This window comes from Episyrphus balteatus, chromosome 1 (genome assembly GCF_945859705.1).
Source record: "Episyrphus balteatus chromosome 1, idEpiBalt1.1, whole genome shotgun sequence".
Lineage (NCBI taxonomy): Eukaryota > Metazoa > Arthropoda > Insecta > Diptera > Syrphidae > Episyrphus > Episyrphus balteatus.
In genome coordinates, this window is record NC_079134.1 from 158,048,167 (window position 1) to 158,066,856 (window position 18,690).

Below are 18,690 nucleotides of genomic sequence, written 5' to 3' on the forward strand. Positions count from 1 at the left end.
TCTATGTGTCCCTATCTTTTTCTACTGATTAAAGAGAGAGCAATAGTCAAAACGTTAACGTATGATCGTAATCGTGTGCGGTAATTCGACCCCTGCTTCTAACCTGGGTAGTGGGTAGTAACTTGAGACTCCAGTCTCAATTAGGATCGCTTTTAAAATATGACTATGAATCAGTGCTGCAATTTCGAAATTTGAAAAAAAAAACATGATAAAAAACATGATTTCAGTTCAAAGAACATGAGTTATAAAAAAAAAGAAAAAACGTATAGAAAATGAGCAACCACATCGTGACTAGGGAGGAATTAAACAAATTATTTCGAGTTTATTTTATAAAATAGTATTAATAAAGTATCAAAGGTATAACTACATAGGCTCCGTTTTGCAAAAATTCTAAAAATGAACGATTTTAAACTCATTTTAGGATGCAGAAAGCTTAGATCTTGGCTTCAAACATTTTGTTTATAGTTGATTTTTCCGGAAAGATGGACTTTGTAGGAATAAATAGTTTTTTGCTTTTGTAATTTTCCCACTTTTTTCAAAAAGTTGTAGTTGTAGTTATAACTTATGGCGTTTTCGATTGGAAGTCTGGAAGCGTCCGGAATCATTCTGAAAAAGTTTTATTCACACAAAACTATTAGTTTTGTGCGAATAAAACGCTTTCAGAATGATTCCGGACGCTTCCGGACTGCCAATCGAAAACGCCATTAATTTACAAAGATGACAGGAATAAAACTTGAAAACATAAATAAGTTTATAATTTGTACGCATTATTAAAAATAACAGTTCACCAAGTGAAAAAGTTTGTTGGTTAACAAACAGATTGTAAAGATTTTTCTCTTGGATAAAAAAAAAAAAACATGATTTTGGGCACGAAAACATTTAAACATGATTTTAGTTAAAAAAACATGAAAATCATGCTAAATCATGATTTCTGGCAGGCCTGCTATGAATATGGCCTTATGTAGTTGAAATCTCTAACCTGACACAGCATATTGTCACGTCTACAGAAACGCATTGGTTTGGGAGGATTTGTATTTTCGAAAAATCTTACGTATGTCTTCTCCATCTCATCACACTTTCTGAATGGTATGGCTGTGATATCTGCTTCCTACTTACTTAGAACTTCCCAGAAATTGTTTGTCTGCCAGATACCTGCTTAAACATTGAACATTCTTATTGCAAATTCTAAATCGCATAAAAAAAATGTATTTAGTTTCTTGACTTGTATATCCAATAAAAAATCATGGAAAATAAAAAAAAACTTAAAATTCAAAATAAAACCTTAAAAACTAACAAGAATAATAATTATAGTTAATAATTAAAAAATACGGCAAACTAATTCATAAGTTAAAATAAGAAATTTAAAATGAAAAATAAAAAAAAAACATGAATAATAAAAAAATTTTTAAGTACTATTATTACAGCGCATTTCCACACTTTCATCTCCATCAGCATTATCAGCTGTTGGTGTAATCGAATCTCTTGGAACCTCATCTTCCAATACTCGAATACAAATATCTCTGACTGTAGAGCCAATCATCTCATCTATAATCAACTCTAAGACTTCCTCTTCTTCTATATAAAAATTACTCCAAATATTATCTTCTTCAAACATCTCCTGGATGATAATCTCCCCAATATGATCTCTCTTTCCTCGATGTCCATAAACTGAATATAATTGACTCTTTTCTGTTGTATTCTTATCCATGGCTAGATTTTTTCTAACTTCTTTGTATATAAACTCTTGCATGCATTTAACACGATCGGGTGGATTAAAGAATGCCAACGAACTATGGAAGTTATTTGGATCGGCTGAGGTAAGTATTGGTTTGTATTCGGTTAGATATTCTTTACAAATATCTAAAATTATTCTTTCGTAAATATTTGTTATGTTCTCGTCCAGCACGGAAGGTGGTTTTATTCCGTTTTCGTCTTTTGTATCTAAATGCAAAAAATTATTTAATATAAATTTGAAATTGGAATTATTCTGAGGTCGTATCTTACCTATATTAAGAATCTCATAATATAACTCTTTCGTTCGTCGAAATGTAATATCTTTGATTCGTTCTTCAGATGGAAATATTGTGGTCATTGGGCTGCCATGGGCAGGAGGCACATACGGTGGAGGTGGTTTATTGGGAATCTCACGGACGTACATATAAGGAACGGCATGTTCAAATTGCTTTAGCTGTTTGTTAAAAAAAAAAAAACTTGAATTTATGACAAAATATTTGAGTATTTTCTTTAAACTTACCTCATTTTCAAGCATAGCCTGATGACGACGTCGCAATTCAACTTCACTAATTATATCTGGCATTAAGGCACTCTCATTCTGTTGTTGTTGTTGATTTCTCTTGCTACTTCCATCATCTCGTGGCGGACTTAATGTTTTCTCAGGACTCAAGGCCTTCTCAAAAGTCGCATCTAAATCTTTTAAACTCACATCCAAGTCAATCAGACGTTTTTCAAAATCAGTTGAATTCACTGCTGTCTCTTCCAACTGAGATTCATTAAATTGTTCCTCTTCACCGGTAGACTCGAATTTAGGCAAAGAAATATCATCGATATTAGTTTCTTCACCTTCCGTAAAATCAGATTCATAAAATGCATTTGTAAGAGGTTCAGATTCAATCTGATGAGATGTTGGTGATTTAATACTCATAATTACACTTGAACGCATCTGATTGGAGCTTGAAGAATCTTCTTCAAATGCCGACGAATACGATTGATAGTTGTTATCTTCAGGAGTTTTCGAATCATTATGAGTTTGCTGATTTGAATGATGGATGATATCTCCTTCACTTGCAGACTTTGAAACTGGAGTAGGAGGATGATCTTGTATTGAATGTTTTGAATTTGTACTATTGTCAATGGATTTAATACTTTTTAAAGTAGTTTCATCAGAAACTTGGGTTGCTATTGATGATTGCTGTTGCTGCTCATCCTTGGATGAGGGGGAAGAATCTTCTTTCGTGGTGTTTGACCAATTTGAAAAATCATGGCCATTCGTTCGGAGTTGTGCTTGAATGTCACTGGCAGTATTTGAAGCTTGATTTGATATAAAAATTGAATTACTGTTATAAGTGCTGTTTAGAAGGGATTTTAATATGGAAACTGTTGCACATTCTTCGGAAGATTTTCGTGATTCGTTTGTTGTGGGCGGGGTTTTTTCTTCATTATTGGAGGTTTGAGCTATTTCTTCAATTTCTGTTTTAGAGCTTCTACTTTCAGTCTGTGAATTTGTTGATGGTTTAGTCTCGATCGAAACATTATCCTTTGAGGTATTTGATTTAGTACTCGATGCGGTATTCAAAGTTTGACTTTTTATTGAACTAGAACTTTGTTTTAGACTCTCCGATGGAGTTATTATATTTGAGGCACTTTCTAATTGATTCGTCGTCTTAGTGATTGGCACATTATCTGAAGAGTTTTTAGAGCATTTTGAAATACTCGCTATCAAGCTGGTTACATTTCCATCAGTTATATCGCTTGTTTGAGTTTTTAGAACACTTTTTTCTAATTGACTTTGCAAATTACTTGCAGTACTAACACCAGTTTTAGTACTCTCAATGAATTTAGAAACATTTTCGTTTGCATTCGCATTGTAACTTGAGTAAATTTGAGAGCTTCTTGAGTTAGTACTAAAATCCACTTCAGGTACACTGGTACCTTTAGAGACCTCTGACAAAGAATCTATTGTACTTTCATTGACTCGATTAAGAGTTTCAATACTTTCGGCCGCATTTGAAGTAAGTTCTGGGGCAGTACTAATAACGTCTTCTTCAATATTTGATAGGATTTCTCGTGGCTTAGTACTTCTTCTACTCAAAGTAGAATTGCCATCGATTTGAGAATCTATTTGATGGCTTTGTGTATTGTCTTCTTCAAGGATTTCTGGTATGTCACTTTTAGAAGGAGGAAGCGATAAAGAAGTTTTAGTACTTATTGTTCCAATTTGACTTGAAAGTGATTCGTTTGGCACACTTTCATTTTTAGTACTAAACTTTAGAGTCTGTGAATTCTCAGAAATATCAATTCTGTTATCATTCTTTGTTGAATCTATTCCTGAGACTCTTTGATCAACATCATTTTTAGAACTTAACACATAATTAATAGACAGTTTTGACACATTAGCACTTTTAGTACTAAAAACCGATTTCGAATCCACATCTGACGAAGTATTTTTGAATTTATTTGTTTTCGATTCGTCATCATTATCAAATCTTCTTTGACTGCTACAACTGGAGCTATAACCTTCTGGCATCGAATGCAAAGCAGATGAAGAATTTCTAGATATTCCTCTTCTTTTCGAATTAGACTCATCAGATAACACATCACGACTCGAAGTCGATGGCACATGAAATCCTTCTTCAGCTGCACTTGGACTATAATTACCACGCATCATAATATCCTCCTCAGATTGTCCACCAGAACTAAAATTCAAATTCAATTGTGGTATTTCCATGCTATTGTTGGACGGTTGTGGTGTACTAATAATTGACGTTTGACCCAAGAAGACTTCCATTTGGCCAGCATTCTCACCGAAATCATGCAACACCGCCAATTTGGCATCTTCATAAAGTTGCTCAACATCAGCTTTGCATAGTTTGTATTTTTTGTTGGGTAGGAATTTTTCAATGCGTTGACTTGTTAGTCGACGCCAGAGTTTATTTAATTTAGTACCACTTGTGCGAACAAATTCACCAGAGCCCTGAACACACGCATCAGTACTTCCATCCGCTCCTGAAATGCTACTCAACTCTCGTAAACTTCGATCGATTTCACGAAGTTTTTTCTCCATTTTGGTTTGGTTAGGATTTCTTTCTTGGATAGCGACATTTTCATTTTGTTGATGCTGTTGTTCTTGTCGTTGCTGAACATGCACGTTATTGTAATCGAGTAAAATTCTTTCAAGCTGAAGAACTTCGGCTTCCTCTTGATCTAAACGTCGATGCCATTCCATCAGACGTTCTACATGCTCTCGCCTTCGGCGCAGATCTTCCTCACGTTTTTGCAATAGCTGCTCCAAGCTGCGACTTGTTTCTAATTCGTAGCCCCTCACAATGGCTGATGAGGATTTAGTTGATCGCACACTATTACTTTGTTGTTGATTATTTTGATATTGTTGCTGTTGTTGCTTTTGTTGTTGTGACACAGATGCTACCTGGTTTGATGATGGTCGTCGTTGTTGCAATAAAGAAACATCCAAGAAAGGACGATTTTCTGGTATTCGAAGTTTGTTGTCGTCTCGTTGAACTTTTGTACGCTGCAGTAGTCTGTGAATAAAGAGACGAGAAAGGAAATGAACTAAACAACAAAATCAAGGTTCCACTTGAGTATTACAATTTGACGACGAAGACGAGAACGACGACGTAGACAACGTCGGCCGCCCTCTATCTTTTTTCTTTCTCACTCACTAATACGCGTGCTGTAATTCTAAAAATACGCAAAATACCGTATAAGACACAGAAGGAGGCACAAGTTTTTATTTACTGCAGCCGCCGCCACCGTATTCAACACGGAGCAATACACACACGTATATGGAAAATATGGGCGAGGGTGGCCCTCTGTCTGTTTTTCGATTTTGGGAGCTTTTTCCTTTTTCCAATTGACTCTAACTTCTCTACTATTCCAAATTCTATTCAAAAATCAACGACGAGATACACTGATCGACTAAATGTTGGCCGTCGTTTGTAGGTCTGGACTGTGTGCGCCACCCGATGGGCGCAATATGTGTATTTTAATTTGTAGCGCGATAAGATTATTTACAAAAAAATAAAAAATTACTAGTAATATAATAAATAGCAGAAATTCTCTAGATTAGATTAATTGGTGCGTCGTTGTCGTGTTCGAAGTCGACGGCGGCGGCTGAGCTGAGGCAGTAGCCGATGACAAATAAGCGAAAGAAAGCTATGCCAGTGCCAGCAGCAGCATGCCGATTTGGATCTTTGCGCTGTTCTGTTATTAGCTTTTAGCTGTCTTGTTTACATTTTGTCGAGATGCTCGCACAAAATAAAAAAAAAATTGAGTCACACGCGCGCTCAATACTAACTAAAACTACGAGCACGACCAAGCGTATTTTCATCGACGGCAGCCAGCGTCGTCGTCGTTGTTGTCGGTCGTTTATGAATGAAGAGCGATCTTGGACGGAGGATCACACTATTAATAGAATTCATCATCTTTGTGGCGGATTTCCTATATAGTGAGCTCACATTTGCACAATCGACGAACTGGCAGTGGCAGCGGCTATGGTAGCGGTAGCGAGGCGCGCGCTGCTGATGATATTTCTAGGTTTGGTTTGCCTGCCTGTCGTTGTTGTCTGCCCATGGCAGGAGAGTTCTCCTACACCCTCTTGCGAAGTGAAATTACTTTTGGCAGCTGCTCTGTTTTTTTTTTTTTTTTTTTAGGTGGATGAAATGAAACGCATCAGCAGAGTAGAGGTACCTTTCATACAGAATATACTACCTCTCCTGTGTTTTTATTTAAATTTATAACTTAGTACGTCAGATCTTTCAAGCGCTCATATAGAATGATCGGGATTGCGCACAGAAAATGAATTTGTTTTGCCTTATGTTCTAATGTGGTTTTATTAGACAAAAACAGAAAAAGAAGAAAAATGTACTTGCAACGCCAGACAATCGACAAAACAGGAGGAGAGAGCAAGCACTTAAAGCAGGGCAAAGACCTACACGCATATTTTATTTTTGAACATATAGAAAAGCAGTGACACATAAATAACATAAATATATGGCGCCAATGTCTCGAGGGATTTGTTATGTAAGACAAAAACTAAAAAAGATATGAGTATAATTAGTAGCTTTTTTCTGATGGATGGTGTGTGTATTTTGTTATTGTTGTTTGTCTGTTGATTAAAAATATAATTTTATCGCTCACAAATTTTACGGTTTGTTATTTGAAATTAGAAAGGTGACGAATTTTTTTAGTGTATTTTTTTTTCAATTTTTCTTTTTCAAGAAATTGCTTACTAATTCGATATAATAAAAAATAGTAAATGCGTTGTATATCAATAAGACAAAGGCAAAGCTTCAAGTAGTAAGAACAAATGCTTTTTTTTTGTTTTACTGTATGAAGCTTGTTGAACAGCAGTTTTTAAAAATAATTTCCATTGGAATTTACAATGTCAATACAACTAAGATAAACAGATTATTTTTTTCTGTTTTTCAATTTCAACAAGCAAATACACAGTAGATAGAAGGTATACATTTTGAAATGCGAGAGAAATGTTGTTGAACATTAGCTTTTAATGTAAACAAATTCCTGAATCAGATAAGAAGGAATTAATTTGTACGTCATTGTTTTAGAGTAGAAATGGAATGATCTCACAGTAGTCATTTGGTTGTGTTTGAGTTCCATTTTAATTATGCAGATGAATCGGAAAATATGAAACTTAAGGGATTATGACGAAATTTTTCAAAAGATTTTGGGTATGGACGTACACTGAATGGCAAGCGGTACAAGCCTAAGGCGAGAAGAAAAACTAAAACATCCATAACTGTATCGAAGGGATCAGTTTAATGAAATGATCATACGTACTGGTGCCTTCATAAGTTTTGGAGTCAAAAATCATTTACATGGCCATTTTTTGGCGAAAATTGATGAAATTTGGTACCATCGAAGATGTTAGTATTAAGCATACAAATTTTTTTCAAAACTTATTCAAAATGGCAGCTTTAAAATGTTGAAAAGAATTTGATTTTGGGTACAAACGTTCATATTAAATAAAACATTTTTTTTTAAAGTTGAATCTGGCACAAACTTGATAATACACAGTTCAACAAATTTTGACAACTTTTCTATAAATTCATAAATCTGTTTTTCAAGAAAAAAAAAAGAAAAAATTCAATTTCTCCCCTAGAGAATCACCAAAACGTTTATCGCCTCGGTAGTTTGGGCTGTAGCTCGATATAGAGACAGACAGACAGACTCCTATGCAGACATACAGAAATGCAAGAACATCATAATGTCATGTCTCATTGTTATCTCCAGTTCGATAGATAACACCTTCGTAAACTCTATCTATTATTGCCTTTCTTTAGTCAGAATAAGCGCATTAATACTAGGAAGGGACTACTTCGACGACATTTACAAGCTATTGGGAGGACGGGTTAGAATATTTTTGGAGTGCATTTCTCCTCCTTGTCATAAAAGCCAAATCTTAATACCTTAAAACTTTTCCCTAAATTTTACATGCCAACTAAAAACAAAACCCTTTTAAACTACTAATAGGTTCAAAAAATTATGCAGATTGAAATCATAACTAATGCGATTTGATAAGCGGTTCTGTTTTTTTTTTTAGGATAAGTAAAGGCCGCGAACTACAGGAAGAGTTCAAAATATCATCAAATAATCGTCGATATGTGCTCTCTCTCTCTACAAACTATACTTTCGTTTTGTCATCCTCAAGTTTAACTCATGTCTTCAACCTGAGCTGACCAAAGGTCAACTTTTTAATACTCTCTTTAGCAGTAAAGAAGCTTAATACACCGAATATTTAAGAGTCGTTTCGTATATGATCTTTTCAATGGCATGTCATAGATAAGGTAAATTATTATTACATATTAAAGGTAAATAATAATTACTTGGATATCTAGGCTTTTTACCATGCCGTTGGGTATAAGAAAAAGAAAACTTATCTCGAATGCAATGGCCATAATAATGGTGATATCTGAAAACTGGAGATCATGCTGATGGAATATGTTCCTGAAGTTTAAGCTAATTAGCCAAAAAATTACTTAAACTTAAGATATCATGACAATAAAAGTGATATCGGGAAGATTTAAACAGTTTTTGGAAAAAAAAGAAACTTAAATTTTGTTGACCAATGTAAAACATTGGTATGGTTTGAATATCCCTCTAGCAATAAAGCTGTTCCTAGTAGACCAACTATAAAATACCGCCTAAACTCATTCCCCCGCTCTCATTAACAATTAATTAATCAAAACTTTAAATTTTTTGATTACTTTGGAAATATGGAACACCTATCTCTATGAATTTTTTTTTCTGAAATGATATAATAAGGATTTCGCACTTTCTAAATGCTAAATTTTTTAGTGACGTATTCGTAAGGCTATACAAATATAGGCAAAATCGTCCTATTCATATACCAGATGCAAATATAAAAGCTCACCAAATATTTAACTTACTTTTTAATTTCCTCTCTTTCTTTTTCCATTTTCATAAGAATTCCTCTTTGTTTCTTCTTAACAGCTGATATCTGAAGTACCAAACCCTTTGTCTTATAGCGTTCCTTCTGTACTTCTAACCATGCAATTTGACCTTTAGTACGATCGATTAAAGCTTTCTCTCGCATTTTAAGCAAAGCAGCTAAATGATCTGATTTACTCGTCTCATTTTGTATCAATTTTTCATACTAAAAGAAAAAACGAAAATTACTAAAGAAAATTGCAATAGAAATCTTAACTTACCATTCCAATACTCGAATAATTTACAGTCGACTCCGATAAACTCCTATTCAATGACAACACAGATATTTCCATGTCCGACTTATTGAAAATTCTAACAAATTCACTATCCATTGAGGAATTTATAAAATTCGACGAAGAACGTGCTTGAGATTCTGAAGAAACTTTATAGCTTGGTGGTGGTCCAGCTGATAGTAATTCAACTCGTTCATTATAATCCCCACGCGAAGTGTTTATATGACTTTTGATATAATCATCATGCTGCGAAGTTTCTAACGAATCCAAGGAATATTGATTTCCTGACATATTCTCTTTGTTGGGTGATTCGTCAATATTTTCCTCATGAATTGTTTGAGTTCTTGTTGGTGTTTGCCCTCCTGTTTCTTCTGAAGACACAGTAAATGTCTGTGTTCCCAGAGAAATAGGGGATTGATTGATTGTTCGGGATGATGATTGGATATGTTTAATTGAATTTTGTGAACTTTGTGATGCTTCTTCTGGAATTTCTTCTTCGTTTGACGAAGAAACCGAAGAAGATTTTTGATCAGTATTGATCGCACTTGATTGTTTTGAAGATTCTCGTCGAACTTCATGGATACTACTATCAGTTTGTGTTTTATATGATTTTTTTGATTCAACTTTGCCTTCGACATTGGAAGATTCTTCAAAATCAGACACATATTCAGCCAATTCAACACGATTAGTTGTAAGAACTGAATTAGTCTTCTTTTCAGGACTGAAAATTTGTGACTTAACTAGGGTTGTCTTCAACTGCTGATTAACCTCAATTACTTGCGAAAGACTGCGATTAAAATCATCCAAGAGTTGACTAAAATTCACACTGCCATCTGATCTATTAGTAATCGAACCAGTTTCTTTTCTTCGATGCGAAGAGATAGTACTGGAATTATCGAAATGATCACCTCTTCCGAGAGTAATATTACTCATCATTGACTTGGACTTAATGTGTAAATTTGTAATATTATCCATAGAAAGAGGACTTAATGCTTCTGATTGAGAATTATTTGATCTTCCATTGAAATTCTTCTTTTTCTTCTCGGGACTTGAAAATATAGAACTAGAGACCGTTGTGTCATCATCGTCATGCAATTGCTGTTGCTGTGGTGGTTTCGGTTTGGGAATGCTTAATGTATTATTCGACTCAGGAAGTTGTATTGATATTGAACTGAAATTGGATGTAACTTCTGAGAAACTTCTTGATAATCTAGGTTCACCGATATTTTCCTTATTCGATGATGACTTTTCAACTGATTTGGATAGAGATTTATCTTCTTCATCAATTATTCGCCTTTTAACGTTATTATTTCGCTGGAATTTTGGATAAGAAACTGGGGTTTCTGTTGTAGTTTTCTTTGCCACTTGTTGTTCCATTGAAGAGGATGAAGATGACGCAACAGCTGGGGGATTCGCAATAGCTTCAAGTTTCTTGCGAACTGCCATAATAAAGTTATAGGGATAAGCTTGAACTAATGTTGGCTTTAACCAATAAGGTAAATCAGTATTCTTTTGCTGTTGTTGTACTTTGGAAGATCCTATCGGATCGACTTGAACAGATTTTTCCCGTACCGATGTACGTGATAGAAGTTTTGCTTCTGGGATTTTCAAATCCAATTCGGGAGAACTTTTTCTCTTAAGGCTTCTCCCGGATATATTTGATTCTGATAGTTTTCGATCTAGACTTTTGTTGCTGCTTAACGCTGATTGTTCTTTGCTATCCTCTTTGAATCTTAATGAAGTATGTTCCAAGATTTGAGGTGTTAGATGATGTGAAAGAAGTTGTTCTCCATTTATCTGTAATCTGGAAGTGGGAATTGCTGATACTTGTGGTGTAAGATTATCTATAATAAGATTTTCTTTGTCCATGTTTATGTCCTTTATGGCACTGAAGGAATGATCTTTGAATTCCGGCTTCCTCAAGAGACCAATCTTCTTGTGGTTCTCAGCCAATGGACTTGGGTCTTGATGGTTCGTTGGTGACATCTTTGTATGTACAGTATTTACTTTATCTGCCCATGGTTCAACTCTGGAAGTTTTTGCAGGAATTTCTTTTTCATCTTCAATCCTAACTTCATTTTTACGTGGAGACGGTGCCTTTAGTACCCTTTCAGGCCAGGCTTCTCTCCCTGAAGGCTTCAAATTACTTTCAGGTTCCTTATTCATTCCATTTCTGACTTCTTCCCTCCGATTAATGGGTGGCTCTGTGGATGAACCAGCTTTCTTCTTGGCTATCATAACATTCTTATCTACAATCTTACGAGTATTTTGACGAAGATTTTCCAGACGCTTCTTAATTTCATCTTTATCAATTGCTGATGGCTTTGCATCATTGATTTGAAGAGATCTTCTTTTCTTTTTCTGTTCTTGCATGTAACGCTGGGCTTCTTCGGAGTTATATGTCTTCTGGCGTAGCTTAGGTGGACTGTTTTTATCGTCTACATTTGCTGATTTGCAACGTGCTGTTTGGGCTTCTTTACTTGGTTGAATCTTTCGTGCTGTAGGACGTCGTAAGTTCGTATCAGTCTTGCTTCTCTGAATAGTAGTCGTTGGCTGCTGTTTTGGTGGTGAATGTTTTGCGACTACAACTTTGGGTGGGTCATCTACCGTAACCACTGCCACCGTTTCCTTTTTTTGCTTTGTTGGAGTTTTTGTAATTTCATTGAGCATTTCTTGGATTTCTTTGACTTCTCTATCACGGTCTTGTCGCTTCTTTTGGAAGTCTCCCACCTCAGCGGCGACGATGACAGTCTTTTCGATTTCATTCACATCATCTCGATTGATTGAATTTGTTGTTGATGCTGCTGCTGTTGTTGTTGATGGATTATAAACAAGTTTTGCTATTTGGGTTTTCATCTTTCTGGGACTATGACTCCGCATTGTGCCAACAGTTGTTGTAGCTGAAGAAAAAAAAATAAAATACAATATTACCAAAAGAAAATTCAAAATACAAAGTGAAATTATGTTGGATTTGTTTGATGTTGATTTTATATGGAAAGTTCAAGTATTCTTTATGGCACCTAAGTGGAGCAGATTTTGGTTGCACATGGAAACTGCTTTGCCAATTTTGGCAAAGGCGATACAATTTCTGTAAATGGTTTTGGGTTTGTTTTTCTCAGAATGTTACACCAATTCCAATTTGGTGGTATACCATGAAAAGTAAGTCGTTCGTAGTTTCAGTGTTTGTTGAACATTTTTTTTTTTTTTCAAATGAATTCGAATTTGGTTCCTGAAGAAGGGATGGTTACGAGTGGTTTAATAGTAAGGCGCGCAATTTATGTAATAAGCAATGAAGACAAGTATTTTGGTTTTACAAATCGAAACTGCTTTTTTTGTTGTTTTCAACTAGAATGTCTGCACGATTGAGAGTTACACAATCAAACGCAGACAGAATTTGTATTCAATAAATATATGTTTGGCGCCATTTATTTGAGTTTGAATGATTTTTTTATCAAAGAAAAATCAAATTCTTTTACATAAATCTATGATTTTTTCTTGTTGAATTGAAACACTTAAAAGGAATTGAAATCGCATCGGGCAAACATCTGGATGTTTTTTTTCTCAATAAATAGTGTTTTTTATTTATTTTTTCTCATAGGGATAAAAATACAAAAAAATCAATAAATGGTAGCAAAATTAAGAATTAAGTTTACGAAAGATCTTGATAGAAAACGTATTGCATAACATAAAAATATTTGTAATTTTAAGCAATAAGACGTTATTTTTGTAGATCTTTGGTTTTTTATTCATACAAAAAAAAAAAAAGAAAATTATGTTCCAATTGCTAACGAGAATTTTGTGAGAGACAACTGTATGAATTATACATTTAGGTTGCCGGATGTAATCTTCTTAAAAAAAAAAAAACAATCGTGGTTCGAAGAGCTTATGAGAAAGCCATAAAAAGATCTTTGGGTTAATAGTTAGTATCAATCTTCATAGGTGCAATTTAAAAACATCACTAAAAATATAGTTTTTTGTTTCTGGATGTCATTTTTATGTTATAAAAAAAAATTAAAATTTTGCTTAAAGGGTTGAGGAGTTGAGAAAGTCGGTAGTTGCCAGGGTAAGAGAGATCTATGGAATGACTAAATGAAAATAAATGGATAGTGTGCCGTTGAAATAAGAACATCTTTTGTGTTTATTTTAAGACATTTTTTTGTTTGTATAATTTATTCTGATTCATCATTAGCATCTACAAGATTCATCGTTAGAAGTTTTCCCTTTTTAAATTGCTGTTGTATTCTTAAATTTTTTGTTGTGTGTTTTCTTAGAGCATTTTATCGTTTTAAAACTTGTAACCTTGAATTTTTTTTGGCAGTGGGTGAGTTACGGTTTTTGGAAGGCCCGTTTCTCAAAAACTACACATGTTCTTGGTCAGCTAACACATCGAATGTGGTTCTTGGTTCTGTTGGTAATTAAATAAGAGTCAAATATGGCGTAAAGGCATTTTTTAATAAGAAACTAGCCAACATTTCTATAGATCTTTAAATTATTAATCATTTTTCCTGGAAAAGTCATCCATTTGTACCTAATCAATATTTTAAAGCAACCTTTTTAAGGCTTAATTTATCTTATATACGTGAAAATTTCAAATATTTCCACGTATTTACGAGATTTGTATATTTTATTAACAAAATTTTGAAAACGTTTAGGCTAAGAATATGTAGTAATTCAGACATCATGATACATACCAAGTTTAATGGATTTGCTAAGACATTAACTATTTAACTTCTATTCAATTTCCTTATTGGCTTTGCCTGCGTAATGCCGTTCATTTTTTCTATTTAAATTAATTAAATAAGTAAGTACCTCAAGATTTTGGAAGATGAAGGTAGTCTCCGACAAATTATACCTATAGAAATAACTTTAAACGAAAAAGTCTGAAAATTTTTAATTTTTAATGAGTCAGTTTTATCTAAACGGGACGACAGATTGATCTGTTTAAGACTGTGGAGTGCAGCTAAATATTTTGTGATTCTTATTTGCTGATTTTCTACAAAAAGTAATTCGATGCAAGTAATTAAGTAGCCGTTTTCTGGTGCTGTTTGTTTTATATACCGGCCATGGCAATATTTTATCCAAAAAGAAAAATCGTATACTGAAACTTGGCATACTTAAATACATTCTAATTGATTGAAGTGGTGGACAAAAGTGTTTTCCTTTGTTTTAGTGTAAAAAAAATTTCAGGCAAATTTTCAGTATCCGGCCACTTGTTTGGTACCTAGAACAAAAATATTGCCATTATGTCTGATAGTAAAGCTGCCCTAAAAGCACTTAAATCCTACGAAATCAAATCCAAGCTAGTATTGGAGTGTATAGGAAAACTTAACGAACTTGGCAAAATAAACAAAGTCACTCTCCACTGGGTACCTGGGCACGTTGGTGTCCAGGGAAACGAGGAGGCGGACTCTTTAGCAAAAACGGGAGCAAATTCCCCTTTAATGGGACCCGAACCGTATTGCGGAATAGGAGAAAATGTTATTAAAAATAAAATAAAACTAGACGAGGAGACCAGGAGAGCAAAAAACTGGGCAGAGCTACCAAAACTGAGACAATCGAATATGCTTCTCGGGAACTAAAACCGAGAGCGTTTCAAATCATGTATCAGTCTAAGTAGGAACAATCTCAGGTTAATCACTGGGCTCCTCACGGGCAACTGTAAGTTAAGAAGGTACCTACATTAGGGTGGGTCAAAAAAATCGAAAATTTTTTTTTTGATTTTGTACTCTGAAAAATCGATTGCTAGACCCCTCTAGAATAAACACACCAAATATGAGCTCTTTATATTAATGGGAAGGTCCTCCGCTTTGCAATTTTCCATTTTTACATCAAGCTTCTACTAAAAAAAAATAATTTTTTTATTAATTGACTTTTTAGCAAATTTCTTTTCATATTCTTGTAGGAAATTGAACGCTCTACAAAAAAGGCCTTATACACTTTTTTCGTTTATCTAACCGTTGAATAGATATTTGAGGTCCAAATATCGAGAAAATCTTTAAAAATTCGTTTTTTGTTCTTAATTTTGTAACAAATTGAAAAATTATAATGATCAAACGCGCAAGACATATTCTTGTTGGAAATTGATTGCTCCACAAAAAAGGTCTTATTAACTTTTTTCATTAATCTAACCATTCTAAAGATATTCGAGGTCAAAGTTAAAAAAAAATATAAAAACATTTTATATTTTTAAAAAATTTCTAATTCACTGAAACTTTATTATTTTCAAAATTAGCAAGATATATTCTTGTAGGGGCTTAAACGTTCTACAAAAAATTCCTTGGAATGAAATTGATTGCTTTAACCGTTTAGAAGATATTCGTATCCAAATCGCAATGCATACGGGTCATAAGAAAACTATTGAAATCAGTGAGCATTGGTTTGGATACGAATATCTTCTAAACGGTTAAAGCAATCAATTTCATTCCAAGGAATTTTTTGTAGAACGTTTAAGCCCCTACAAGAATATATCTTGCTAATTTGAAAATAATAAAGTTTCAGTGAATTAGAAATTTTTTAAAAATATAAAATGTTTTTATATTTTTTTTTAACTTTGACCTCGAATATCTTTAGAATGGTTAGATTAATGAAAAAAGTTAATAAGACCTTTTTTGTGGAGCAATCAATTTCCAACAAGAATATGTCTTGCGCGTTTAATCATTATAATTTTTCAATTTGTTACAAAATTAAGAACAAAAAACGAATTTTTAAAGATTTTCTCGATATTTGGACCTCAAATATCTATTCAACGGTTAGATAAACGAAAAAAGTGTATAAGGCCTTTTTTGTAGAGCGTTCAATTTCCTACAAGAATATGAAAAGAAATTTGCTAAAAAGTCAATTAATAAAAAAATTATTTTTTTTTAGTAGAAGCTTGATGTAAAAATGGAAAATTGCAAAGCGGAGGACCTTCCCATTAATATAAAGAGCTCATATTTGGTGTGTATATTCTAGAGGGGTCTAGCAATCGATTTTTCGGAGTACCAATTCAAAAAAAAGAATTTCGATTTTTTTGACCCACCCTAACCTACATATTTTGGGCTTAGTTAATAGTGCAACATGTAGATTCTGTAGCGAAAAAGAAGAAACACCAGATCACATCCTGGGTAGTTGCAATGCACTAATACACCAAAGATTTAAACACATTGGTCGCTACAAAGCCGAAGAGGACAAATTGGACTCTTTGAAAATACCCCAAATAATCAATTTCATGAAAGGAATTAGGTTAGAGGAGGAGCTATAAAATGAGGTACTAACTCATATAGCTTAAAAGGGGGGTACAATAGATCTTGGATTACACCCCAAGTATCAATCAATCAAAAAAAAAAAAAAAACCTAGAAATTCTAAGGGAAAATTATATTCCAAAAATAGGCCATAATAAATTACATTATTAAATAAGTTCCTATATTTTCACATTTCATGGCCGCAAATTTTATAATTATTGATACGAAAATGCAAAAAAAAAAACAAATTGGTTCTTTCCCCCCATATTGCATTTTTAAATATTAACTCAAAAACTTAACGAACTACAAATCTGCCAAATTTTAAAACAACATAAAATGAGGCTGGAATTAGAATCATAATGCAAATGTAAATACATAATGTTTAATTTTCTTATAATTAATAGAAACAGGCCGGTCACGGTTACAACAGGTAACTGGTACACCTAACAGAATCTGTTATCCAAGAAATCACTCCAGACAACCCTTCAATTAAGGAATAAAAACAAAAATCTTGACTACGACTACCTAAACTAACTTTTTTCATATTACTTTTTTTCTCATCCCATCGCTTCTATCTACGTGACTCTGAGCAATAATCAAACATCTGTCTACCATATGAACTTCATAAACTAGAACAAATGCCCTGCATTCCTATGAAAAAAAAAAACTGCAACCTATTTTAAATTCAAGGACAAATTGTCTTTATACCTGAGGCTGAGAGGGTTGAGACAAGAAGACAATTTAACTTTAAACTCCCAAGCAAAGAGAATAATCACCCTTTTTTAAAATGCAAGCAACACCGATACAAAACAATAAGAACAAGAAAGATGGAAAGAATTTAAGTTTTATCACGTAGGTTGGCTATCAAATCAAAATGCATAAACTCTGACTCTGAATGTTAATTGGAAAGAATAATAAAAAAAAAAAATTAAAAAAAACTTTTTGAAAAAGTTCGTGCTTTAACGTCATAAAATTTTTGTTTATTCAATAAAACAAGAATACAAGCCAATGGAGCCTCCATGAATCTCTACTACGAAGTTTACTATTTCTTTATTTTATTTTGTTTGATTTCAAGTTTTTAAATAAAATTTGCCAGACTTGCGAAATAAATTTTAAACTAAAAAAAAAAACCAAAGCAGGCTTTCGGACCAAGTAAAAGAGCGAAAAAAAAGAAACCCACAATAAATTATAAGAGAATTCCAAACAAATAACAAAAAATCAGGATTTTAAGCAAATACATGCAAAAAAACAAAAAATCTTGTTTATTTGTTATAAATAAATTTCAATTAAAATAATTTAACAAAGAAAAAAATATCAAGATTCTTTACCTGAAGAACTTGGTTTTGCTGGAATTCGTTTTGCTGATGAAGCACTTTCTTCCTCATCGTTATTGCAATTTTTGTTGCTCTTGCTGCTGTTGTTTGTGGTGGGAATTATTTTTGATGTGCTGGCGGCGGCTTTTTTCCAAATTGCTGGTGGTTTTAATTTATCCGAAGACATTTTCTAACATATTAGTTAGTTAATGAGATTATTTATTTTGCGATAAATAAGAAAAAATTATTAGAATATTATTTAAATAAGATAAAACTCTTGAAAAAGCAACGGATTAATGGTATGCAAAAAAAAAAATTATATTTTGTATTTGACAAAACGTCAAGTAATTTGAATCTGCAACAACTTGTCAAACCGGCTGTTGATTGTGTAAAAGAGATGACCAGAGAGTTGAATTTGTATGGAAAATGTGTAGCAACATGGATTTGTTTTCGTAAAATACGAATGTTAGAAAGAGATAGGTATAGTTAAGCAGCTGCTTGAAGTTGAGGGATAAAGTTGAAAAACAAGCTAGTTTTTTGTTGGAAACATTTAAAGGTGTGAACATAATGAAAAATATACTTGAGTACAGTACGAATAAAAATATTTATATTTAAGGAATAATTTATTTTTGGATTTTTCTATTGTTGAAAATATCGATGTATTTTTGTTTATCTAGATCTGTCAAAAAGTTGATGTG

At 33.3% G+C, this 18,690-nt stretch overlaps 1 protein-coding gene across 2 annotated transcripts; it reads right to left on the minus strand.

Annotated features, from left to right (window-relative positions):
- Positions 1–1,215: 1,215 nt before the first annotated feature.
- LOC129920127 (centrosome-associated protein 350-like) lies at positions 1,216–18,309 on the minus strand. 2 transcript variants are annotated; one of them, XM_056001349.1, is made up of 7 exons: positions 18,008–18,309; positions 11,720–12,358; positions 9,447–11,662; positions 9,165–9,391; positions 2,255–5,276; positions 2,005–2,188; positions 1,216–1,941 (listed from the first exon to the last, which is right to left on the minus strand). In XM_056001349.1, the coding sequence occupies exons 1-7, from the start codon at positions 18,177–18,179 to the stop codon at positions 1,406–1,408; spliced, it is 6,996 nt and encodes a 2,331-aa protein (XP_055857324.1). In that variant the 5' UTR covers positions 18,180–18,309; the 3' UTR covers positions 1,216–1,405. The 2 variants fall into 2 exon arrangements, with proteins under 2 accessions (XP_055857324.1, XP_055857316.1); XM_056001341.1 differs by having other exon boundaries at positions 9,447–12,358.
- Between the last annotated feature and the right edge of the window lie 381 nt (positions 18,310–18,690).